This window comes from Panthera onca, chromosome C1, assembly GCF_046562875.1.
Source record: "Panthera onca isolate mPanOnc1 chromosome C1, mPanOnc1 haplotype 2, whole genome shotgun sequence".
Lineage (NCBI taxonomy): Eukaryota > Metazoa > Chordata > Mammalia > Carnivora > Felidae > Panthera > Panthera onca.
In genome coordinates, this window is record NC_138346.1 from 111,015,455 (window position 1) to 111,042,837 (window position 27,383).

The window sequence follows — 27,383 nt, forward strand, 5'->3', positions numbered from 1 at the left end:
ATTCTAGTTTGTGTGAAGTGGTATCCTATTGTGGTTTTTATTTGCATTTCCTTAAGGACTAAAGAGACTGAGCATCTTTTCATTTGCTTATTGGCCATATGTATATCTTCTTTGAAGAAATGTCCATTCAAGTCCTTTATTCATTTTCAAATTAGGCTTTTTTTTTTTTTTTTTTTTTGTAGTTGAAGTGTAGTTTCTTACATATTTTGGATATTTATCCCTTATCAGATGTGATTTGCAAATATTTTCTTCCATTCTGTTGTCTTCTTCACTTTTTTGATAGCGTCCTTTGATGCACAAAAGTTTTGAGTTTTGTTGAAGTCCAGTTTACCTGTTTTTTCTTTTGTTGACTGTGATTTTGGTGTGCCGAGAAGTCATTGTCAAATCCAATGTCTTGAAGATTTTCTCCAAAGTTTTCTTCCAAGAATTTTATAGTTGCAGCCTTGATCTATTTTGAGTTAATTTTTGTGCATGGTGTAAGGGTCTCACTTCATTCTTTTGCATGTAGGTATACAGTTTTTCCAGCACCATATGTTGAAAAGACCAGAAATATATTTTTAAAAGAAGCTATTTATTGTGCTGATTGTTAGTGCATTTATTAAAACAAGCCCCAAAAACATAAAAAGTGTTGGCTAAATTCTATTACATGTCTCCTTATGAATGAGGACCTATCCTGGTAGTTTACTAGGGAATTTATTATTCATGGAGCTACTGAAATAAAATATGAAAACATAGTTTTTATTTGAATGAATTTGGCTTAATTTTCCAAAGTTAAGAATAGTCTAGAAGAATTGATAATTACTTTCTTTGTTCAAGTGATATTAATAAAAAGATGAAAGATAATTCAAACATTTTTGTTTTCCAGCATCCACTTAAACCATTTCTTCTACAACATTGTTGGATGTAAAAATTCAGAAGAGTTTTTCTGTTTTTAGACACCAACATACCTATTGTTTAAAAGAATGGTCATTTTCAAATATTCCCTTTTTGAATGCTAGTTTTCCTCTGTTTTTCCTTATATTGCCAGTGAGAAGTTTGGTTTGGTCTAGCTAAAGAAAGTTTTGTTTTAAATATTATGGCATAAGTCATATGTGCTCCTGTACATATTTAGAAGATACTAAATTGGGGAGAATGTTCAAGTGTGTAAAGTAAAAATGAAAGTTCTTCCCTTCATCTCAGTCCTTAGAGAAATAACTCTTTGTGACTTCATGTATGTTGAAATATATGTTTACATTTGTATTTTTTAGCTTACCTTTCTAATTGAATACGTTTTAGCTTTGTGTTTCTGAACATACAGCTCTATGTCAGTACTTTTAGATTGCTGCATAGTTTTTTAAGAACGAGCAATAATTGGGGCGCCTGGGTGGCTTAGTCATGTAAGTGTCTGACTTGATCTCAGCGCAGGTCATGATCTCACAGTTCATGGGTTTGAATCCTGTGTTGGGCTCTCCACTGATGACACAGAGTCCGCTTGGGATTCTCTCTCTCTTCCTCTCTCTCTGCACCCCCTCACTTGCATGCTGGCTCATGTGCTGTCTCTCTCTCTCTGTCTGTCTGTCTCTCTCAAAACAAATAAATAAACTTAAAAAAAAAAAGAATGAACAATCATTTATTTCATCCCCTGATATTGGACATTGCTTGTAAAGTTGTACTGTTATAAATAGTGCTGCAGCAAATAGTCTCATATGTATATCTTTGTACCTTATTTATTTATTTATTTTTTTGAGAAATATCAATTTTTGGAATTGTTTTGTCAAAGGGTATGATACATTTAAAATTTTGAATTAGAGTCACTGTAAAAAGGTACAATATGCAGATGGTATGAAATTCAAAATGTGTATAGAGGTATAAATGAAGAGAAACTTACCCATTCACTCCTATTTGCCTGCCATTCATCTTCTCTTAGAAATAATCATTGTGTGTGTGTGCGTGCGTGTGTGTGTGTGTGTGTAGACAGGCTGCATCAAAAGTTATGTACATTTAAAATTTTGATAGATGTTGCCAAATTGCTTTCCCTCAGCTGGCTAGGCTTCTAACTGGAATCAATTCAGATTTATAATAGAGACCAAAGTTGTATACATGGGGGTGTACATCTCTACTAAGTCATCTAGTACCTCTGTAAGTCTGTTGGGTTGTATGGATGGTTCATAGACTCATTATTAGTTTATAGTTTGAGAATTTGCATATGATTTCTCTTTCTTGGGATAATCAGTAGCCACAGAAGATGACTGATTGGAGTTTTTTAGACTTGACTGTGTATATTTGATTCACATCTATCTCTTCCTCGAAAATTGCTTTCAAATATGGTTTTGTATGAAATATTTTGAGTGTGAGAACTTGCAAGTTTCCATAGCCATTTACGCTTCGATTTGAGATCACTTCATGGAGTACAAGTATTTCTGTGTATCTGAGAGGCATGAAAAGGAAGAGAAAACGATAAGTGATTTTTCCTCCCTGCTGTGTAATTGTGACTCTGGAAATGTAGCATTACTTGGATGCCTGAGGTTGCAAAAAGCTTGTAGTGATTTTTATAAAATACGTTAAGTGCTTAAGAGAAGGCATTTGCCTTTTTCCTTTGGAGAGAGGCTAACTATGAGCAGATCTTAGGATGGATTTTTTTTTTATGTTAACTTTTATCTAGTTTGTAGAGTTTGCTTATTTCTGGGGGAAGAACAGTGATATGTGGAGAGACCACAGAAACATGGGTTTGCATTTCATATTTGGATCCTCTTAGCTCTTTGGTAAGGTATGTCACCTTTCTATACCTCAGCTTCCATCTTTAAAATGGATGTCACTAACATTGGCTTCGTGTTGATGCAGAGTTAAAGGTAATATACATAAATAACATGTCAAGCTGTGCTTGGCAGTGATAGGGACCTATAACATGAGAACTTCAGTTTTTGGCTCTTACCAGTATAAAGTTAATGCTTTTTAGTGCCTAATAAATGATTATTGCTGTAATTGGTTTAATGCTCGTTCCACTCCCACCAGTTCCTTTTTTCCTTTTAGGGTGAATTGTCCCATGATCAGGATGTGGTAGAGTATATCATGAATCAGCCAAATGTTGTTCCACGAATCAATTCGAGGATTTTGACATCTGAGCGAGAATACCTGGATTTAACAGCAACCAGTAAGGATCATTTCAGGAAGAACTTCGGATCTTTTTTGATTTATGTTTCAGAACCTTTGCATCTGTTGGATTGTAATGTTCAGAAGATAACCTAAGATTGTGACACAGTCTTATGTTTTAATTCATAATATTAGCCTCTAAATTCACAAGAATTTTCTCCAAGTTTATATAGATAAATCCTTGTAAGCTTTGAAAGAATCCATTGTCTTTTAAATGCCAGTTAAACAGGCCTTGGGTGATGAGACTACATCTGTATTTTTTTTTTTTTTTTTTTTACAGTTGTAGAGCTGTTAAGCAGCTGTCTTTTCTTCATCTTTGTTCTAGAATCAGCCAGCAGTGATGTGGACGAACACCTCAGGTGGTTTTACTCTGAGAAGCTAGGAATACCTGTCTAAAAATAAACCTTCATTGAGACATAGTGTACATGCCACAAAACTCAGCCTTTTGAAAACTTACACATTTTAAAGCACACAGTTTTAACGTATTCTCAGTTGTCTAATCATCACTGTCTAATTTTAGAATATATCTCGTTGCCCCAAGAAGAAATCATGTAACCATTAGTAGCTACTCTCCATTTCCCCTCACAACCGCTGACCTAGTGTCTGTTTCTAAGGGAGTTTTCTACTGGATATGCCATATAATTCAAGTTTTCTGTGACTGGCTTCTTTCACTCAGCATAAAGTTATTGTTTACCCATGTTGCAGCATGTCTCAGTACTTCATGCCTTTTTATGGCTGATGTTTTCTTAGATGGACAGTCCACATTTGGCTTACCTAATCCTCAGTTGATGGATGTTTGCGTTGTTTCCACAAGAATACCTTTCCAGAGGTAGTTGTGTGAACAGTGTCTTCCTTCTGCCTTTCCTTGTGACTTTGAAGTCCACTTCAGCAAATAGCTGGAAATGAGGTGGAGCTGTTGTCACTCGCCCTGGGGATGTCACTGGGTGAGAAAGATAAGCATAACAGAGAAGTCCAAGCCAAGGGCCTTTGCTGCTGTGGTGGGTGTGATGCACACAGCTCCAGGTGTGGTTGTTCCTTTATGGCAGCTGTCTTTAATCAACTTGAAACCAAATTCCTTTTAGAGGAAGAGGGACATCTCTCTGCTTCTGTTTGAAAAAGGCAGTGGTTAGAGAGTGAGATAAACTGTTTCTTCATAGTTAGGTTTTAGCTTTTTACCACTAGTTTGAATAGAGCAAATCAAGCAGTATTATGAGTCTTTGTTCTAAGTTTTTGTTGTTTCCATCATTTAAAATTAAACTGTAAAGAACTCTTTTTGGAGTACTCCTGAATAAGGAGCACAACAGTAGTTCAGTGTTTTGGGGTACCTTTCTCCACTAAATATAGTGCTCAGCTGTGAAGTGATGCTGGTTCACAGGGCCGAAAATGCAGTTTGCCTCATGAACATGTTGGAGCTGTCCTTGGAGGAGCAGCCGGCATCCTTCTGACCCAGTGGTCCTAGCTCTATTATTACCTACCCTGCCCTTGGCCTTTGTTGTCCTGGGACCTTCTTAGAAGGATACTAAGTTTCAAGGCTTTAAGTCTTCTGGAGCCTTTTCCCCTCCCCTGCATGATGTCATGAGCTCTTACTTCGCATTGCTTTCCTTTTACTTGAATCCTGACTGGAAGGATAGTAGGCCCCAGGCATAGTTGGTTGAGTGAAAGGACAGATGGGTGCATGGGTGGACACACATAGGTGGTGGGGTGGATAAGCCAGCTGTGCTTGGAGGATGGTGAGAGAAGAGTGGCATTTGTGTCGGAACACAGTAATGCAGAAGATTGGGGACATTCTTGGACATAGAGGGTTTATTATACAGAACAGAGACCATTTTGTAGGTAGGAAGAAATTACTGGGTAGTTCAGATCAAATGAATGAGTCGATGAAATTGGGATTTTAGCTAGAGTAACCCAAGGAAAAATGGTTGATAAGAGCATGGCCAGAGGCCATTAGTTGGAGAAGAGACTTGTCTAAAAAGAATGAAAATGACCTTTTGTTTATATTAAAGCTAAAATTGTATTATTTTGTTAGACGTGTAAAAAATGAAAGTCAGAGTCTTAGATCTTCTCTCCCATCATTCTCCCTCTTGCCCTCCATCGCCCAGTGGTATGGGGAAGGGCTTACTCAGGTGCGTCGACTATGGAAGGAAGACAAGGAGTTAGGGGATCTTATTAAGAGATTGGTTTCTAGTTGTAGAGTCATCGGGGTGGAATAGAATAAATATAAACCGTTAAAGTGGTGCATGTATGTATATACATACATGAAAGTTATATGGGATGTGTCCATTTTTTATTAACTTTGTGTCTTAAAATGTGATTAATTGGTAGGTGTCTTGTGAACTTGTTCAGTAAACATGAAACAACAGATTTCACTTAGTGTTTTTTATAAATCTTGTATTATGGTCAAATCAGTTTATTATTTGAATATTAACATTGGATTGAATTAGGCATGTTAATTATAAATCTGTTTCAATTTTTTTTTCAGATAACTTTTTTGTGGATGACTATGCCAGATTTACTGTCTTGGATTCGCAAGGCAAAACTGCTGCTATAGCCAATAGTATGAACTATCTGACAAAGAAAGGTAATCCATTTCTGGCTTATCTTGGATTCAGCATTTTTTTTTTTTTTTTAGTATTTGTAGAAGTAATTGAATCTTTAAGTGTCTATTGGAGATTCCGTAATTTTTTTCATTATTTCTTCAATGATTTGAATTTAGGAAATACCTATTTAAAATTCTTTTGTATGTTTTTGAAAATTCAAATGTTTTTATAAATTTATATTAGATATTAAGGTCAAATGAAACTTATTTTCGTGATTTTAAAATGAAAACATTTATGATGTAAACATGGGTTAATGGATTGCAAATTAGTTTGACTTACCTCTTCAGTGACAACACTGATTTAATTTTTTTAGGGTTTATAGGATAAACTTGGTTCTAGGAATCCTTGTGCATATTTTAAAACTGATCTTAATACGGAATCAGCTAGTTAGGCTAAAGTTGTGTGAAGTGATATTTTAATGGCAGACAGATGTTTTCCCCCTCTAGCCACTTATTACTCCTTCAGAGCACTGACTGTCATTTAAGGCAGCTCTTTTTTTTTAAATGTTTATTTATGTATTTTGAGAGAGAGAGAGAGAGAGAGAGAGAATGCCCATGCCTATGCAAGCGGGGGAGGGCCGGGGAGAGAGAGAGAGAGAGAGAGAGAGAGAGAGAGAGAAGCCCAAGCAGGCTCTGTGCTAAAATTCATAAACTGTGAGATCATTGCCCCTAGGCAGCTATTTTTATCTATGCTTTAGTCTTCTCCTAGAGAGAATTTCTGGCTTCCTAGATCTATGTGAATAAAAACAATTGCTCCATTTGGTTCAAGAAAATTGGTTCTGAGGGGCCCTGGAACAGTGCTGTACCATTAGGGGGACTATGGAGCAGAGAGAAGATTGATCATGTTAGACATTATTTAAAATTTTGACTTTACGGTAGGCATCAGTTATAGCAATGACATTTTCTTCTACTCTTTTTCCTTTACCTCTGTCTAGGAATGTCCTCCAAGGAAATCTATGGTAACTTTAAACTTTAGAATGTTTTGTTTCTTTTCTTAATTATCTTATGTGGTTTCAGGCAGCATTGTGATTTAGAATTTATTGATACTTTATTGTGACCTTTCTAGAACCTGTGGATAACAGTAGATAATTTTTCAAATGCAGACAAAATTTGTGTAAATGTTTGCAAAGAATTCTATTTCAGAAAGTTACAAATCCATATGATTAAAGACTATGATCTGTTACCCACATGTTTCATTGTACATGCTAACAGATGCCTAAACCATAGTAGAATTAATAAGTGCATGTTCCTAGCTTGTAATTAAGCCAATTGGAAGGTTACCCTGCTTTCGTTCTAGTAGAGAAATTTCACTACTTCTTCTTTGTATTTTTATTAAACATCATTTTCTTATTTTTTGCATGGTTTTCAGAAATTATTTGGCTTAAGAACAATACTGAAACGTGGAATGTGCTTTTTTCCCTCCGACTCAGTATGTTGTTTTCTTTTTATACAGATGATTCCTTCATTAGGCCTGTAACTTTTTGGATTGTTGGAGATTTTGATAGCCCTTCTGGAAGACAGTTACTGTATGATGCTATTAAACATCAGGCAAGTGTCTACACCTCCACTCTGTGTACTGATGTTACTGTTCTGTGCGGAAGGCAGCTGTCCTACTGTCTTAGTGCTTGAGGGAAAGGAGCATTGTTTCTTCGAAGGTCTGTCTTCTGGTGAGAAAAGAGAGGGGACTGCAGTGTTCAGACTTTATTTAAGGGAATAGATTCTTTTTTTTTTTTCTTTTAATGTTTATTTTTCAGAGAGAGTGAGAGTGGGGGAGGGGCAGAGAGAGACGGAGACAGAGGATCTGAAGTGGGCTCTGCATTTTCAGCACAGAGCCCACTGTGGGGCTTGAACTCATGGACTGTGAGATCATGACCTGAGCTGAAGTCAGATGCTTAACCGACTGAGACACCCAGGCGCCCTGAGAATTGAAATTAAAAAAAAAATATTTTAACTGAAGTAAAATATAGGATCAAAAGAAGTGCACAAATCATAAGATACATAGTGTCTCAAAGGGAACACCCAGGTGGCCACCATCTCAGTCAAGAAATAGAGAATTATTGAATTCCTGAAAGCCTTCTCCTGCTTGTCTCCATCACCCTGCTCCCCATTCCCTCTTCTTGATTATTTTTTACTTTATTTAAATGGAATCTTATATATGTTTGTTTGTTTTCTTTACTCAGCATTTTGAGATTTATCCATGATATTACCAATAGTGATAGTTCTTTTTTGCTGTGCTGTATTGTATTGTATTGTATTGTATGTCTATACCACAAAGTTTTGTTTGTTTGTTTAATCTATTTCATGGACAATGTCATCTTTTTCTAGTTAGGGGCTATTCTGAAGAAGCTGCTATGACTATTTTTGTATTTGTCTTTAGATAACACATTAGTATGAATTTTTGTTGCTTATGGTCATGACACAAGGTTTTATGGGTCCCAGATCTCTTCTCCCACATGGATTATTGTCTTTTTAATCAGGGAGAGATCAATTTTTACTAGGAATCTGGAAAGGCCATGTGAACAAAGAGGTGTTTGAACAGAAGCCTGAAGATTGGTTGGGGCTGAGGGAAGGAAAGATGGGATAGACTTGGAATTTGCATGCCACCATAAAGCATGGAGTATGTTAGAATAATACAAAGTGTTTTGGGGAATACAGGACTCTGATGGTCTGTAATGGAGCTGTATTTTTAGGGATGGTAAGAAATGAAAGGTAGGCTGGGGACCAGTTCATGTAGGGGTTTGAAAGCCTGGCTATAGCATTTTAATTTTATTCTGTGTGCAGAAGAGAACTGCTGACCACTTTTAAGAGAGATTGTATTTGCTACTTACTGGACTATGACTGATGTTAATGCCACTTTTTAATTTTAAAACATCTACCATATAACTCTTATTTCCCCTTTTGTAAATAGAAATCCAGTAACAATGTTAGAATAAGCATGATCAATAATCCTAGTGAAGATATAAGATATAAGAACACTCAGATCTCCAGAGCCATTTGGGCAGCTCTCCAAACACAGACGTCCAACTCTGCTAAGAACTTCATCACAAAAATGGCCAAGGAGGAGACTGCAGAGGCCTTGGCTGCAGGAGCTGACATCGGGGGGTTCTCTGTTGGGGTAAGTCTTTGTGTGTTGCATAGGGCTGCCTTGTTCTGTTACTTTCCACAGAAGTTCACTCCCGTGGGCTGATGCATCTTGTTCATGATCGGGATTTTTTATTTTAGTACTGAGTTTCAGAGGATTTCTTTTAGTTTGGAAGAATCTTTCCAAGAAATAACAATTCTGCCACATTCTGTTCACTACTTTTAATATTTTTAAATAAAATTTCATATCTTATATGATTCATATAAGTTTATATTTTATATAGTTTTTAAAAGATGAGCAATATTTTGATTTGTCTATATAGCAAAATGATTGAAGTTTCTTAAAAGTTAGGGGTTTATGTGTTCTTGATGTGTTCTGATATAGGCCCACATGTATTCATCATGTAAGTTACTTACCTTTTGGACTGTTTTGTAGTTTTCAAAAAAAAAATTTTTTTTTTAATGTTTATTTTTGAGAGAGAGACAGACAGTGTGAGCCGGGGAGTGTCAGAGAGAGAGGGAGACACAGAATCTGAAGCAGGCTTCAGGCTCTGAGCTATCAGCACAGAGCCCGACGTGGGGCTCGAACTCACGAACTACGAGATCATGACCGGAGCTGAAGTCGGACGCCCAACTGACTAAGCCACCCAGGCGCCCCTGGACTGTTTTGTAGTTTTAAAATTCTTACAAAATGATGGTGTACTTGATGTTTCAGTCAGAAAAAAGACTTGAAATTAGCAAGATTTTAAAATGCAGAATAAAGGTGTGATGAATAATTTGCCAGTTGAGCAATCACATAAAAGAATAGGAACAGAAAATAAGCATTACTTGATAAGTGGGAGGGTGGGGGAAAATGGGAAGAGTGAAGAATTGAAACATCATAATGTTAATTATTAAAATTTTGTTCTGACTTTCCATTAAAAGAGTATTTTGTGATTTATTCATTATGATTATTCATTTTTATGGCTTGCTTAATAACAATTACTTTTCCTTAATAACAATTACTTTCCTAGGGCATGGATTTCAGTCTTTTTAAAGAGGTCTTTGAGTCTTCCAAAATGGATTTCATTTTGTCTCATGCCATGTACTGCAGGGATGTTCTGAAGCTGAAGAAGGGACAGAGGGCAGTGATCAGCAATGGAAGGGTGAGGATTTTGTTCTGAGACAAGCTTGACCTCAAATTAGATCAGTGAACAGTGTTGGCGGTGTTCCCTGAAGCTAGTAAACTAACTTTTCAAACAGTCACTCTTTTCCTGAGGGGAATGGGGCTTATGCAGTGCTGATGATAATTTCTGCACCCTGATTTCAGAGGAGGCTTGCTTTTGTTACAAGTGTTCTTGTGGAAAACCTTCCCGCTGTTTATTATGTCCTGTCCTGTGTACAGTGACGAGAGTGTGGTGTCTCAGAGAATAAGCTGATAAAGTTTTGATCTGTGAAGTATTCATCCCCTGTGGGGACCGTGTTCATAGCTGCGCAGTCTCTGTGAACTTCATTGGTGCAGGCTTAGACTCTTTCATGCATATCTGAAGCCATAGACATCAGACTCGGGGGGCCAGGGGGGACATACCAAACTTTAAACTCTTAGCACAGAGGGTGAAATCTCTGCTGTCTGTCACTCACCACACTGCATCTCTTAAAAACATCTTAAAAACTTCACCGCACTGCATTTAGTTTTAGTATTTATATCCAGTGAGAATTAATGAAAACTTTATTGCTATTTTGTTTTACTTCAGAGTTGCTGACTGTAAAAATAGTGTGACGTATACAAGTGTACACTCTGTGTGGTTGAGGAATTGATAAATAACTGGATGAGTTGATTTGGGTTTAATTTTTGCCTTTTTCATTGATTTTATTAGATGTATACATGTCTTGGGTCTTTACCCTGATAGGCTTCTAAGATAGCCAGATGACCACTGAGGGCTTCTTTACAGCTTGCTGATTCTAGCACTGACTACGCTGCTCCTCTTCACAGATCATTGGGCCGCTGGACGACGGTGAACTCTTTAATCAAGACGATTTCCACCTCCTAGAAAATATCATCTTAAAAACATCAGGACAGAAAATCAAATCCCATATTCAACAGCTTCGGGTAGAAGAAGATGTGTACGTTTTGCCATGGAAGAAATTAATTAGCGCATACCATAGGGGCTGGGTTAATTGAACATTCCTCGTGCTTCCTATTTCATGGTGTTTTATTTTCAGCTTGAACATATAATAATGCTTTTCAGTTCAGGTGTTTACTTTTGCTTCTGTTGAAACAAGTTAATTTATTTAAAGAACTGAAGTAGGTCTCTTCGTTTTGTTTTTTCTTGGTTGTGGAAAATTTCAAACATATGCAAAAGTAGAGGGGTGAGGTGAGGGTTTTTTTTTAGTTTTTTGTTTTTTGTTTATAGCCTTGGAATACTTTTGTAAAGAGGTACTTTCCCTCATTTGTTTTATTTTGTTCAGGAAAGGAAAGTAGGCTAAATGCTTCTTTTCCTTTATTTATTAGCATAGAATAATGAGTTGTTTCTCTTGTATCCTGCATAGGTGATGAATTGGTTATTGTGGTTTTTAATATTTATTTTAATTCTTTCAGTGTTCTTGTTAGCTAATGTATTTTAATGAGTTATTTCTCAATGGGAAGAAAATGAATTATTTAACTGGTCCACGTCCCTGGTGTATAATGAGGGCCCATAGGTCATATACACATGGTTCTTGTATTAAATATTAAATGAATGTAGTAGGAGGGATATATTTTATGTTTAATTTTTTGAGGAACCATCATGTTTTCCCACAGAGGACGTACCATTTTACTTTCCCATCAGTAATGTGTAAGGGTTCCAATTTCTCCACATCCTCATCAATACTTGTTATTTTTTGGGGTTTTTTGGTAATACTCTAATGGATCTGAAGGGGTATCTCTTTGTGGTTTGATTTGCACTTCCCTGACAATTAGTGATGACATCTGAATATCTTTGGAAAAATATCCATTCAGTGCTTTGTACCTTGTTTTTTTTAAGTAATCTCTCTACCCAGTGTGGGGCTCCAGCTCACAACCCAGAGATCAAGACTTTCATGCCCACTGAGCCAGCCAAGTGCCCCTACTTTGCACATTTTTAATTGTGTTTTTTTATTATTGAGTTATAGGAGTTCTGTGGAAATATGTAAATATTTGGGCTATTGATCTTTTATAGATAGATGAGATGCAGATATTTTGTCCCATTCTGTGAGTTGTATTTTCACTCATTTGTAGTGTTCTTTGATGAGTAGTTGGAGGATACGCAATTTAAAAGTTCTGTTTTTTTTCTTCATCTCTTTCATATACCCTCATGCCACAGGGTTTAAGATACATGTCTTAATGAAGAACTGACCTCGATAGCTGCCAGAGTAGTCCCTTTGCCAAGCCTTGTGTGATAGGGGAAGGAGTCTTTTTTCATCTCAGTCAGTAGTGGGGCTACAGATAAGGAGGTTTCCTTCTACCTCAGTGGCTCTTCAGTGATACCCCTTGTTCTGGCCTATGAAACACTTCTCTGATGTAGGCTAGGAGGTGTTCCCATGTCTCGAAGCCATCATGTCACGGGCATAGGCTTGGTGTGGTGTGCCCTTGGACCACTCCCTCTCTCTGTGAAGTCTTTGTGGACTACATGATTGCCAGACTGTGCACCAGAGACTTGCCTTTTACTAAAGAGAAGTGGCTCTGGGTCTCTCCTAGGTGGATTGAGGGAAATAAGGTAGTCCCAGGGCTACCTAAAGATAAGCTAAAACTATTCGGGCTCTCAGAATTACCTTGCTTGCCTAGGGCTTTCAGTAGTGCCATAGCTGCGCCACCTTGGAGTGGCCCGCTTTGACAGCCACAGCTTTCACTCATGGCCTAGACCTGCAGCCACAAGGCCATCCTTAGCTTTCTGAAGCTCAGCTCTGGGCTGTTTGATCAGGGTGCTTTGTGAACTTTTAGGGGAGTTTGTTGTTTGCCTGCTCAGCCAAGTGTCTTGGCGTGTTTTTTGACAGTGTTGACACATCACAGGAAACAAGTGGCCTGGATTATATGTATTCAGAGTCAGTAGTGAGAAGTACCAGAGAGGTAGTTTGATATAGCTGTTTGGTTCAGTGAGAAAATGTATAGGCTTGATTCCAGTTCAGATAGTTACAGGTGTTTTTTAGAATTCTTAGAATTCAGTGCTTGGGGCGCCTGGGTGGCGCAGTCGGTTAAGCGTCCGACTTCAGCCAGGTCACGATCTCGCGGTTCGTGAGTTCGAGCCCCGCGTCGGGCTCTGGGCTGATGGCTCGGAGCCTGGAGCCTGTTTCCGATTCTGTGTCTCCCTCTCTCACTGCCCCTCCCCCGTTCATGCTCTGTCTCTCTGTCCCAAAAATAAATAAAAAACGTTGAAAAAAAAAAAATTAAAAAAAAAAAAGAATTCAGTGCTTGGTTCAGCAGATTTGACCTTTTTTATAAGTCTCCTGATTTAGTTCAAGATCTTCCTTAGTTAGAAATCAACTTTAGAAGGGTCACGGAAAGCAGAAATACTTTTCTACATTGTTTACTGCAGCTTTGATTGTAATAGTGAAATAGGAAGCAACCTGGATGTTCACTAGCCAGTTGGTGATTATGACCTATCCATAAACATATTAGTGAAAATATTGATGCACCCTGTGTTTATTAACTAACAAAAATATGTTTGTAGTATATGTTTGCAATATATTGTTAAATGAAGAAGCAGGTTACTAAATAATATAATCCCACTTATGATTATATATGTATTTATATATGTTTAAAAATATAGAAGAATTATGAACCAAAATGTCATCAGTGCTTAACTGTTGATAAGGGCATTGTATGTATATCTGTTTTCTCATTTTTTTCTGAATTTTTTCCAGTGAATTATTATTCTAATAATCATAAAAACTATTAGAGGTATTTAGCAGTGGGTGAGGGAGAAGGTAAATACCACAAACTGACAGTCTGTTACGGGATGGGCCCTGAGCTTGGTGCTTTCTGTTTAGCTGGTGCAATGTTTACAAGAGCCATACCAAGTAGGTACTACTATCCCCATTTCACATATGGGCAAATCGGTGTCTTCTTTCAAGGTTATGAAACTACTCAGTTACAAAATCGTACTTTTTCTCATGCATGCTTGTTGGTAAAAAGTTCGTACATTCTTCAAACTGTCTTGTTGGTATTCACTTAGGCTGATTATATCATGTTCAGCAATAATTGGAAAAACCTTCGGTTAAAGAGATGCTCAATCTTCACCATCCATGTCTTTCAGGGCAAGTGACTTGGTCATGAAGGTGGATGCCCTCCTGTCGGCTCAACCAAAAGGAGATGCAAGAATCGAGTACCAGTTTTTTGAAGACAGACATAGGTACAGAGTTAATGGTGAATTCATGCATGTTCTTGAATAAACTCTTAAGGTTGCCTGTATCTCATCTCCTTTATTTTTCCGTGTGAAGTGTGTACATAGTTCTTACTGGAATGGCAAATTTGTCCACTGTGTATTTTTCATATATATGCATTTTCATATGCAGAATTCATAAAGGGATCTTGGTTGCATAAACACTGATGTTTATTTCTAAATCTGAAATTTATTTAGACAGTACCCTTTTAGAAAACAGAAAGCATTTAATGACAGATCAGTTGTAATTTTCTGATAAGAATAAATGCAGGTTGTTAGAACACTTGTATCGTTCATCTTTTACTGAAAATGGTTTTGTTTTCAATAAAATAAAAATAAGTTTAGTATTATGAAGTTCTTGCCTTTTGTTTTTTTTTAGTTTTTTATTTGAAAAGTTTCAAAGCTGCTGAATAGTTGAAAGATTATTACAGTGAACACCCAAATATCTTCATCCTGGGTTCACTGGTTGTTAACATTGTGCCACATTTATCTGTCATCTACCTTGGGTCGTGTATGTATGTATAGTATATACAATGTATATGTTTGTGTACAGGTATACATGCACTCACATTTTTCCTGAACCATTTGAAGGTCCGTTTCAGACATCATTACACATCATGTCTGAATTCCTCAGCATGTGTCTCCTGAACACTTGGGGTATCTCAACCATTAGCATATTTCAGAGATTTAGCCTTGATACGGTGATAGTAAGTAGCACACAGTCCTATTCACATTTCTCTAAGGCCCCTGTAATGACCTTTGAAAACGGTTTTGTTCTTTGATTTGGTCCAGATCACACATTGCAGTCCTTTGCTGTGTGTCTCTGTAGTCTCCTTAAATCCAGAACTGTTCCCTGCTTTTTGTTTTTATTTTATTTTTTGTTGTTGTTTTTTTGTTTTTTTGTCTCTTATGACCCTTTTTTCTAACAGTCCAGGCCAATTATTTTGTGGAATGTCCCATAGTCTGGGTTGTTTTCTCATGATTAGACTTAAGATTAACTTGTCTTTATTTTTTTAATTTTTTTTTAACGTTTATTTATTTTTGAGACAGAGAGAGACAGAGCATGAATGGGGGAGGGTCAGAGAGAGGCAGACACAGAATCTGAAACAGGCTCCGGGCTCTGAGCTGTCAGCACAGGCGCCCGATGCAGGGCTCGAACTCACGGACCGCGAGATCGTGACCTGAGCCGAAGTCGGCGCTCAACCGACTGAGCCACCCAGGCGCCCCAACTTGTCTTTAGAAAGAACCTCTACAGTTGATATATGTAGCCAGGCAGGTTATATATCTTGATATATCTAGATATACCACTAAAACCTTAGAGGTTTTAGATACAGATGCCTGCTTCCTGCTCCTTTATGATTCTAATTTAATTAGTCTGGGGTAGATTGGACTTTGGTTTAGTTGACCCATGCTTTCTGATATCCAGTCCTTGTGGGGATCAAATCTGACTGGACTGTTTGATCCAGGCTAGAATGGAGAATCTGTTAGAAACCAGATGATTTCTGAAGCTGGTGCTGCTGGTCTGGAGCCACATTTTGAGAACAGCTGTATTAGAGTTAAAAAAAAAAACAAAAACAGTTATTTTAGAATAATTATTGGCGGCTGAAATTGTTAATTTTGTCAAAAATTGAAATCATCTGCTTTGATACAGGCACAAAGCTGTTCCGATGGTTATTTCCAAAGCTGTTAGGATTTGAAATAACCTTCATCACCATTTAAACTATACTTACACGGTTTTTTTAGTTAACATTTTATTTTGTACTTTTGTTTTCCTCCCACTGGGTAAATATTCTTGCACAGAATAGTAGTGGTTAGCGCCGGAACTACATTAAAACATTGTTCAGCACAAAGATAGGCACTGATTTGACCAGTTAAGATTTTGGAAAATTGGATGTGTTTTGGAATTCTTTCACCTTTATTCCTTTTCAAAATGTATCAGAAGTTCTTGCTCCTTTTAAGTCATCTAAGTCAATGTGACTTCATAGGGAGGCTGTGTAGCTGGAAACCACAGATGGGAAGATGCAGGTTCTCCCCCAGAAATCTTGGGGGTACAAATTGCAATCTAACCAGCTGCTGTTTTTTACTTATTAAGACAAAATATGTATAACTTAATATCCTTGTAAATTGGCTTAATTCTTCTGAACTTGTGATTAACAGTACATATTATCCAGAAAAATAATTTTTTATTTTCTTTAACGTTTATTCATTTTTGAGAGACAGAAGACACGAGTGGGGGAGGGGCAGAGAGAGAGAGGGAGACACAGAATCCAAAGCAGGCTCTAGGCTCTGAGCTGTCAGCAAAGAGCCCGACGTGGGGCTCGAACTCACGAACCGTGAGATCATGACCTGAGCCGAAGTTGGACGCTTAACCAACTGAGCCACCCAGGTGCCCTGAATTTTGCTAATTTTTAAATGAGAAAACTGGCAATATTCTTTTTTTTTTTTTTTTTTTTAATGTTTGTTTATTTTTGAGAGAGATATAGAGTCGAGTGAGGCAGGGGCAGAGAGAGGGAGACACAGAATCTGAAGCAGGCTCCAGGCTCTGAGCTGTCAGTACAGAGCCTGATACGGGGCTTGAACCCACGAACCATGAGATCATGACATGAGCTAAAGTCAGATGCTCAACCGACTGAGCCACCCAGACACCCCATCCAGAAAAATATTTGTGTCCTGTGACTCAGTAATCTCATGTCTAGGACTTTGTTCACCCTAACAAAATTTCCAGTGTGAAAAAAAGTGTATGTACGAAGTTACAGGCTGCAAGTCATCTAAATGTCCAGCAATAAGAAATAGCTTGGGTAAACATGGCAGATTCACAGGGTAAATAGAAGATTTTTTCCTATTCAGGATATTTGATGTGTAACAGTATGGAAAAATCATAAGGTGGTGGGGGAAGGAAGGAAATTGTTATAAAATTGCTACTATCTTTATACAGGCATTTGAGAAGGTCTACAGAGAAAAATGCCACAGAATGGTTGGGTTGGGGTGGCAAGATTTTATGCTTCTTTCTTTTTTCTCTCACAAGTTTTCTGTAATGTTCTTTGTATTTAAAAAATCTGTTATTTCTTCTCTCCTCATACCCTTCTTGTCAAGAAAAAAATATTGGCATGTTTGTAATTGTCAAAAACAAACATCAGCTTTTAGCAGTTTTCGGTTAAATACAATTTCAAGCTGGTTTTCTTCTATTAACACGTATCTTTTGGTTCATTTTGAGTGAATTTGAATCTTCAGGTTTTGCAAACTTTGAGGTAGATGTAATAACAGAGTTAACCACCATGTAGCCTTATTGTTTTAGATCTAAAGTGTTTTTGGAAATGCTGAGAGGGCTGATAGCTTATGTTGGCCTTAAAAAAACAAAGTTAACTTTGTTTCCTGTTTTCCATGAGATTCACATTTTGTCTTTTTGATCTCTGTAGTGCAATTAAAATGAGGCCGAAAGAAGGGGAGACATACTTTGACGTCGTGGCTGTCATTGACCCTGTCACCAGAGAAGCACAGAGACTTGCCCCGTTGCTCTTGGTAGGCATGGCTTCCGAGGCTGTTCTCATCTCTGTCTGAAGTGGTCACAGGTCCTGTGACTCTCTGAGAGTCTTATTGTTCCCGTAGTTATCTTCACAGGGCATTGGAAAATGCCACAGGGCATCATGGCAGAGCAAGTGTCTTCATACAAATTGGTAGTGGCTCTGGAAACATCCTTCTAACCTTAGGATGTTGGTACAAGTTTGGTTGGTTTCCTCATGTACTTAAAAAAAAAAATCCTAGGGGCGCCTGGGTGGCGCAGTCGGTTAAGCGTCCGACTTCAGCCAGGTCACGATCTCGCGGTCCGTGAGTTCGAGCCCCGCGTCAGGCTCTGGGCTGATGGCTCGGAGCCTGGAGCCTGTTTCCGATTCTGTGTCTCCCTCTCTCTCTGCCCCTCCCCCGTTCATGCTCTGTCTCTCTCTGTCCCAAAAATAAAATAAAAAAAAAAAAAAAAAAAAAAAACAAAAACGTTGAAAAAAAAAAATCCTATTTAGAGCAAGATGTCTTTTTTTTTTTTTCTTTAATGTTTATTTATTTTTGAGACAGAGAGAGAGCACAAGTAGGGAATGTGCAGAGACAGAGAGGGAGACAGAGAATCCACAGCAGGCTCCAGGCTCTGAGCTGTCAGCACAGAGCCCGACATGGGGCTTGAACTCACGAACTGTGAGATTATGACCTGAGCCAAAGTTGGATGCTTAACCAGCTGAGCCACACAGGCGCCCCAGAGCAAGATGTCTTTTAATTAACTTTATTTATGCCATGTTTTGATTTGTAAGGAATAAGAGGTAAAAAGATAAATGAATGTTGCTTTATCATTTTCCTTTTTTAAAACTAGCAATTTAAAAATTGTAGCATGTCTTGTACATTTGTATATGATACTACAGTTTTAAGAAAATTTAGGAGCTCTGCCAAAAATACAGTTGCTTCAACATTTTTTTTTTTTTTTTTTGAGTTGTATTTCTTTTTTAAGGTAAAGTTTTATTGATGTGTAATCAGCTAACCTTTTTGTGGGTGTGTGTATATATATGCATTTTTCTCACTGTAGTATGTAAACTGCACTGATGAACCTTTAAAGTTTTCCTTGTGTAGGGGTGCCTGGGTGGCTCAGTTGGTTAAGCACCTGACTTCAGTTCAGGTCATGATCTCACAGTTCATGGGTTTGACCCCTGCGTCGGGCTCTGTACTGACAGCTCAGAGCCTGGAGCCTGCTTCAGATTCTGTGTCTCCCTCTCTCTGCGTCCCTTCCCTGTTCATGCTCTGTCTCTCTCTCTCTCAAAAATAAATAAACATTAGAAAAATTTTAAAATTTTCCTTCTGTAGACAGCTCTCCATTATCCATCAGTTGCCTCAACACATGGGGAACAGTAATTTGCAGTAGCCCACTTGCTATGTTTTTGCCAAATGAAATGTATGTGTGATTTAGATTGTGCCCCAGAGTTGTGATTTCCAGAAATTTCTCCATTGCAGACTATTATTCTCTTTCTGTCTTTCTTGAGATATTAAGAGGTGTTCTCTCAACTCAGTGTCAGAGTGATAAATTTCTGAAGAGAAAATGTAAATATTTTGTCTCAAATATCATTTAGTTTCCCTATAGGAAAATGTGTTTTGTCTCTTGTTTGCACTTTTAGGTTTTAACCCAGCTGATCAACATGAATTTAAGAGTGTTTATGAACTGCCAGTCAAAACTTTCTGACATGCCTTTAAAAAGGTAAAACAAAGCTCTTTAAGAAATCAGTTGAAAATGTGGTACTAAATCTGAAAGCTGGTATTGCGTGTTAAGGATCAAATGGGCTTATAGCTGGACTTCATGTTTGAAAAGATCATTTACTGAATGTTTAGTTTTGCTAAATTTCTGCTTTAATCAGAAGTTCTGAGAACTTAGCATGGGCATGGAAGCATTTAGGTGGCGTTAACCCAAGCTACCGTGTGTGCCTGCCTGCCTTTCCTTCTTTCCTTCCTGCCTTTCCTTCTTTCCTTCCTGCCTTTCCTTCCTTCCTTCTTCTTTCCTTCCTTCCTTCTTCTTTCCTTCCTTCCTCCTTCCTTCCTGCCTTTCCTTCTTTTCTTCCTTCCTGCCTGCCTTGCCTTGCCTTGCCTTGCCTTGCCTTGCCTTACCTACCTGCCTGCCTTCCTCTTTCCTTCCTTCTTTCCTTCCTTCCTTCCTTCCTCCTTCCTTCTTCTTTCCTTCCTTCCTTCCTTCCTTCCTTCCTTCCTTCCTTCCTCCTTCCTTCCTTCCTTCCTTCCTTCCTTCCTTCCTTCCTTCTTCCCTGCCTCCATCCCTCTCTCAGAATTATGTCATTGTTTAATTTTAAACATTTGGATCAATGTAGCTATTAAATTTACATAGTTAAAAAAATGTGCTGTGGTGCAAGAAGAAACTTGCCTGTCTTTTTTTATCTTAAAAGTGGAGCAGAATTATTTCAAGTTGTAGTATATTTGTCAGAGGAAACTTGGTGAGGTCCATTTGCATGTGTCTTGAGGAAGGCAGGCTTAGCTGTGTGTTGTCTAAACCTTGGAATGGTCATTTATGAAAAAAATTATATAAAAAGCAGTTAATAGTAATAGGGTAGCACCTTCTGGGTCTGTGGGAAATTCCTTATATGTAAATGTGCTGTGTTTTATAAATTACATTCTAAGTGAATTCAGATATTGTTTCAAAGTCACTCAATGGCTCTCAGCTTCCACTGTTGTCCTTGAACAGGAGAAATGTTTAAACTATTATGCATAGTGTTTCCAGGGCCCATCTGAGAACCCAGTCACCATTTAGGACTTTGTGTTTAAGAGAAAAATAAGTGTTTTTCTCATTGAAGGGAAACATGTGCTTAGGAAATCTTGTGCCTCTAACAGCAGCCACCCTTAGCAGTCCCAGAAAGAATGACCTTTCCTCTCATTTCTGTCCCTCATGCCCTTATCTTGCATCTGCAACAACCACAGGAGGCATAATTAGGTCAAGATATGGTTTTGGAAACACTTTTCCCAGTGTGGGGGGCTACCTTTCCAAATATAGTTTGTTTTGATTTGTGTGGATGCCTGGGAACCTAAGGACTGTGGGTATATTAAAAAGGCTCAATTTTTTTTTCTTTCCAATTTCAGCTTTTACCGTTACGTCTTAGAACCAGAAATTTCTTTCACTCCAGACAATAGCTTTGCTAAGGGTCCAATAGCAAAATTTTTGGATATGCCACAGTCTCCTCTGTTCACCCTGAATTTGAATACACCTGAGAGTTGGATGGTGGAGTCTGTCAGAACACCATATGATCTTGATAATATTTATTTAGAAGAGGTAAGAATATCATTGCTTCTGTGTATATAATCATGTGTACAACTTTTTTTTAAGAAGTGGTGGTAGTTTCTGACTGAACAGACTGGATCTCAGTCAGGCAGGACTCTGAGATGTCCGTGTTCATGTGTGATTGTATTTTTAACAGCTTCATTGAGATTTTTTCACATATCATAAAATTTACCCTTTTAAAGTATATATAGTTCAGTAGGTTTAGAATATTCACAAATTTTGCAGTCATCACCGCTAGATAGAAACTCCATACCCATTAGCAGTCATTTCCCATGCCCCCTGATCCCTGGCCACCACTAATCTACATTCTATCTCTATGGATTTGCCTGTTCTGACTTTTCATCTAAAGAGAATCGTACATTTTTGTGACTGGCTTCTTTCACTTTAAATTATTATTTTCAGGATTCATCAATGTTGTGGCATGTATTAGTATTTAATTCTTTTTTATTGCCAGGTAATACTGTATGGACATACCATGTTCTATTTATCCATTCATTGATAGACATTTGGGTTGTTTCCACTTTTTGGCTATTATAAATAGTGCCGCTGAGAACATTCATGTCCCAAGTTTTTGTAGATGTGCTTTTATTTCTCTTAGAATTGGTGGATCATATGGTAATTCTACGTGTAATTGTTTGAGGGATTGCCAGACTGTTTTCCAAGGGTGACTGCACCATTTTCCATTCCTGCCCGTGATGTTGAACATTTTTTCATGTGTATATTGGCTATTTGTATATCATCTTTGGGGAGAAATGTCTGTTTAAATCCTTTGCCTATTTTAAAAAATTTGCTTACCATTTTGTGGAGGGAGTCATAAGAGTTCTTTGTATATTCTGGAAACAAGTCCCTTATCAAATATATGGTTGGTAAATAATCTCTTTCATTTTCTTAGCTATCTCACTTTCTGGAAAATGTCCTCTGAAGCACAAATATTTCTAATCTCAATGAAATCTAAATGACCTTTTCTTTTGTTGCTTTTGCTTTTGGTCGTATACCTAAGAAACCAACGTTTAACCCCAGGTCACAAAGATTTATTCCTGTGTTTTCTTATAAGACTTTCAAAGTTTTAAACTCTTACATTGAGGTCTTTTATTCATTTTGAGTTAATTTTTGTATGTGATGTGAAGTACGGTTATAGCTTTATTCTTTGCGTGTGAATATCCATTTGTCACAGCACCGGTTTGTTGAAAAGACTGTTCTGTCTCCAATGAATAGTCTTGGTACCTTAGCCAGATATCTGTTAGCCCTAAATATGAATTCAATTCTGGACTCTCAGATCTATTTCCTTGATTTGTGTGTCTGTCCTTAGGCCACACTTGTCTTATTGTAGCTTTGTTGTGAGTTTTGAAATTGGTAAGTGAGTTTTCCAATTTTATTCCTCATTTTCAAAATAGTTTTGACTGTTTTCGGTTCTTTGCATTTTGGAATCAGCTTGTTAATATCTGTAGAAAAGGCTGTTGGGATTTTTATAGAGAGTGCATTAAATTCCTAGATCAATTTGAAGAATATTACCATCTTAACATTAAGTGTTCTGATCTATGAACATGGGATGTCTTTCCATTTATTTAGGTCTTTAATTTCTTTTAACAGTGTTTTTTAGTTCTTAGTATACAATCCTATAAAAGATCATGTCATCTGCAAATAGAGGTAGTTTTATTTTTTTCTTTCCAAACAAGATGTCTTTTAAATTTTCTTGCCTAATTGGGAAATATTTAAGTTACCAGTTCAGTCTCTTTTTGTGGATTTGTTTAGATTTTCTATCTTAAGTCAGTTTTGTGTCTCAGGAATTTATCCCTTTTATCTAGGTTACAGCTTGTTGGCTTACAGTTGGTTATAGCATTTTCTTACAGTGAGTTGGCTCTTCCTCTCTTTTTTTGTGGTCAGTCTCACTAAAAGTTTGTCAGTTTGTTGATATTTTTGAAGAACCAGCTTTTGGCTTTGGTGATTTTTCTGTTTTTCTGTTCTTTTTTTCACTCATTTTCATATAACTTAAGGTAAGTGGTCCTTTTCCCCCAGTCCATTTTCAAAGACCGAGAGCTCACAAGAGTTGTTTGCTGATGTCTCTTCATAGCCCTCACTCTCTGTACCTAGTTCAGAGTGTATTAACAAAGGAATCAAAACATATGGTCTTGACTTACAAGGAGCTTACAGCAATTCAGGGCCTCCTTCCTTTCTAAGACATCTGTCTCTGTGTCTACCCTAAATATATTCTACAATTGAAGCCTGTTTGTGCATTCTGTCTTCTTCAGAATTGGGAGAACAGGAACTTGAAGGTAGTTATGAGAGAAATTCTCAGCCCTCTTATCATTAGAGTGAAGAAGAATCTTCCCTCAGGTGCTAAGTTAGGGGTGAGTGTTGTGTACACACTTGCCTTATTCCCTGCCTCAAACTTGTCTACCATATTTATAACAAACAGGAAGTGGAGTTGTTGCCCTTGAAGAATGAACTTTTGCTGAGGAGATTATAAAATGGCCACAAAAAGCACTAAAGAGCAGTGCAAGTAGGCACAGAACAGATGCAGAGTAGCTCTCTTCCATGTCCTTAGAATTTTTGCTGTTCTTTCCTAGACTTTCTCTGGTTTCTCTGTATCCACTAAACACACAGAGCCTAGGACTTGGTGCTTTCATGGAGGTGTACTCCTTAGCTTTCCTTATTAAACTTTTAGAATTTAGTGTAGCAGTAACATTAAGCTCCAAATAGTGTGTTATTAGCATTAGATAGGATGACAGAGCCAAGTCTGAACCAGCTTGGGATAAAAAAAATCCTTTCATCAGCCAAAGCCAGGCTGTCCCAAGACCTTGCAATTATATTATATATTCTGCAAGGTATCAGTATTAATTTAGGCAGTTGGTGTGGAACATGAATTTTATGCCATTATGGAGCCCTCAAATACATTTGGATATTTGGATTTAGAACAGCAGTATTTTGGGGCACCAGAGTGGCTCAGTTGGTTAAGTGTCCGACTTCGGCTCAGGTCATGATCTTGCAGTTTGTAAGTTCGAGCCTGGCATTGGGCTCTGTGCTGACAGCTCAGAGCCTGGAGCCTGCTTTGGATTCTGTGTCTCCCTCTCTCGCTGCCCCTCCCCTGCTTGTGCTTGCTCTCTCTCTCCCTCTCAAAAAAATATTTTTTAAAAAATTAAAAAAAAAATAGCAGTCTTTTCAGCTATATCCTAAAGGCCAAGATAAATTTACATTTTTTCTCTGCGGTTTCTCACTGTTTCTCATTATTTTTTCATTTTCTCATGGAAGTTAGTCCTGGTAGTATTCTTTTCTGTTTTCTTTATTATTTAGCTTTTACATCTGTTCATTCTTTTGGCAGGTTTTTTTTTTTTTTTTTTAATATGCTTTTTCCAATACTACCTTCCGAGATGGCAGTCTTATCCTCTCATCTGTACAAAAACCTCCTTATTGTGTTTTTTTTCCTCTTTCCAGCCCATCTGAGTTTTGAACATTGTAAACAGTTGTTGACCACCAGCACAGTCAAGATACAGAGCATTTCCATCGCCCCAGAAAGTTCTCTTGTGCCCCTTTGCAGGCAGTCCCCTCCCTTTCCTGCCACTATAGTTTTGCCTGTCCATGAATTTCTTAGAAATATGACCATAGAGTATGCAGCCCTTTATGTCTGGCTTTGTTCACTTTGCACAGTGCATTTGAAATCCATGTTGTTGCATGTGTCAATAGTTTGTTTCTTTTTATTGCCAAGTAGTTTTCAAGTGATTTAATTCTGCTATTGCAGGTGGATAGTATAGTGGCCGCTGAGTATGAACTGGAGTACCTCTTACTAGAAGGTCACTGCTATGACATTACCACAGGCCAGCCCCCACGAGGACTGCAGTTTACATTAGGAACTTCGGCCAACCCAGTCATTGTGGATACCATTGTTATGGCCAATCTGGTAAATAATCATCAGTACATCACATGGTGGTATTGAGTCATGCTAATTTGGGCAGTATGATTTATGATGGAGCAGTTTGCATTCTGAACATAAGTGGGATTAAAGTTCATAATTGACAGTTTGGTCAATATAAAAATCATAAGTTTACTTAAATTTATACATTGGAATTATATGTCAGCCTAAAAAAAATGCTAGCATATTCTGAATGTTCTGCTCTAATCAAATTGGCCCCTGCAAATGCATAGCTTATGAGCTGACAGCATTTTTCTTGGCTTTGGAGCTTTGTAGCTTCTTCATACATGACACATAAAATATAAGTGACTGATACTTCAGAAAAGGAAGTAACTGTTCCTCAGAAATAGCATTTTGATGAGAACTAAAATTTGTCTTTCTTCTTACCCTAGGGCTACTTTCAGTTAAAGGCCAACCCAGGAGCTTGGATTCTCAGATTAAGGAAGGGTCGTTCTGAAGATATTTATAGAATATACAGGTAAGATTAAGTGATGGAGGTGCTTTTTTTTTTTTTTTCCAGAACATTTTGCAGAGAATCAGCTTGAATTGAGTTCTACACTGGCAGTTAGCCAGGGAATAAGAATTTAATTTATGTGTGATGAAACAATGTTTCTCTGGGAAATTGAGTATAAAAGAATTGGCAGGGTATGATTACTTAATAAGTGGTATAAACAGTAATAAGTATAGTTAAGTTTCACTCTTTAGTCTTTCCCTTGTGCTAGTGGTATCTCCAAATCAGATCATTCTGTCACTGCGATGAAAACCATATGTAGATGAGAAATTGAGTCCTTTTGAAAAAAGAGAAAAGAAATGACGAACAGTTAAACTTTTTTACCTAGACAGTGTATTTCTCCACGCTGGGTGAGTTGCAGATGCACAGCATGTGGAAGGTGTGACTGTGAAATCTGGGTGCCAGCGCTGGCTTTCCTGGTCTGTGGTAGTAAGGAAGTACTTCCAGAGCATTTCCTCAGTAGCCAGGGTTCTGCCTTTAGGTTTGCTATAAATGGCTATTAGTTTTAAAAAAATTACATAGCCTTTTAAAAAAGTGTAATCTGAATTTTGCTAAACACAATTTAAATTAGTTTTAAGCTCTGTGAAGAGACTTTGTGTCAATTTTTTAGGGAGGGATTTCCATTAGACTGTACTTAAAACACCCTCTTGTTGTGTCATCTTAGTTCTGGACGATCTTACCCGACATTTGTGAAAGCTGTGTGGATTCTTGAAGCTATTATAATAACGTATTCTTTGTAAATACCATTCCTCTAAGTAATGTTTTCTCCACATATGGTTTTGCAGAATTTAATCCTGTCATAAGTTTACTTGTTCTTTTGAACCTTGTCCCTTCTGCCTTCTGTGTGCCCTTTCCCTAGCCATTCTTTCCCCTTCTCTTGGAGTGTGGAGACCTCCTTTCTTCCTCCTGTCTAGACCTCCCTTCCTCTTGGATATTCCTAGTCTCTGGAGCGTTTCATGCTCCCCCATGAGAATCTTACCTTTCCTGAGAACTCTGCTCTCTGTGGGATGACAGTGAATGCAGTGAATTTATATTTTATCGTGGCTTTCTGCACTTAACATCTTGAAAATTGGTACCTGGAAATTCTAGGCATTACAATTGACTGGGGATATTTTATTTTTAATTTAAAGTTTTTCTTCTTCTGCCCCAGATCTGCCTGAAAATAGCTTTTTATAGTTCTTCCTCCAGAGTATGGGCCCCAGATGGAGTTACAGGGCCTAGACTTGGCTGATTGTGTACCTCCAGGCAGAAGGATAGAGTAGACAACTTTACAGAACTCTGAAGTAGAGCCATGCTTTGTCACCTGTCCATGAAAGAGTAGAAGTGATGTGTTTCCAGTGATGGTTCAGTGGCTCATGTCCCTGGGCACTCCTTTATTGCTGGTGGTGAACATGGCTCAGACTTAGTAAATACAGGTGTTAAGTGCACCAGCACTGGGAGCCTCTCACTCTCTGAAAGGTAATTTAAAGGGGAGACCCAAGAAGAAAGTCTGGGCTGTGACTGATTGGAATGCTCAATGTTTGAAGGATAGAGATTCTGACAAGTGCTTCTGTGTATTTGAAGGGACTTGCTACGGTTTGCGGGAAAATAATTTGTTCTGGAAAACTCCTTTATGATAAAGATGATGGACAAATATGGCATTTTGATATCAGACTCCTTACTGCATTTCAAGAATTGTGATTTATAACATCTGCCTTACTCTTTCCCTTTGTTTTCTCTTGAAGCCATGATGGCACAGATTCTCCTCCCGATGCTGATGAAGTTGTTGTCGTCCTCAACAACTTCAAGAGCAAAATTATTAAAGTGAAGGTGAGCTTGGAAATACTAAGGCAGCGACTTTTATAGTGGGTAAAAGTAGCAGTATTCTGGCATTCAGTAGCTCTTATCTAGAAGTAGATGGATTTAACTGATAATAATGCTATCACTGTGATCATTGTTTTACAGCTTCTATGCATATCAGATCATCACATTGTATG

At 37.8% G+C, this 27,383-nt stretch overlaps 1 protein-coding gene across 2 annotated transcripts in view; it reads left to right on the forward strand.

Annotated features, from left to right (window-relative positions):
- The window catches only part of UGGT1 (UDP-glucose glycoprotein glucosyltransferase 1), a 112,990-nt gene that overhangs the window by 61,118 nt on the left and 24,489 nt on the right, over positions 1-27,383 (forward strand). The window contains exons 19-32 of one of the 2 annotated variants that reach the window (XM_078451429.2): positions 3,010-3,130; positions 5,609-5,707; positions 6,661-6,684; positions 7,179-7,273; positions 8,634-8,840; positions 9,820-9,951; positions 10,779-10,909; positions 14,056-14,151; positions 17,598-17,700; positions 19,329-19,408; positions 20,791-20,980; positions 24,726-24,884; positions 25,289-25,374; positions 27,132-27,216. In XM_078451429.2, the coding sequence (XP_078307555.2) occupies positions 3,010-3,130; positions 5,609-5,707; positions 6,661-6,684; positions 7,179-7,273; positions 8,634-8,840; positions 9,820-9,951; positions 10,779-10,909; positions 14,056-14,151; positions 17,598-17,700; positions 19,329-19,408; positions 20,791-20,980; positions 24,726-24,884; positions 25,289-25,374; positions 27,132-27,216 (1,608 nt within the window). The remainder of the gene's footprint in view (positions 1-3,009; positions 3,131-5,608; positions 5,708-6,660; positions 6,685-7,178; positions 7,274-8,633; positions 8,841-9,819; positions 9,952-10,778; positions 10,910-14,055; positions 14,152-17,597; positions 17,701-19,328; positions 19,409-20,790; positions 20,981-24,725; positions 24,885-25,288; positions 25,375-27,131; positions 27,217-27,383) is intronic. The other variant, XM_078451430.2, reaches the window with a different exon arrangement.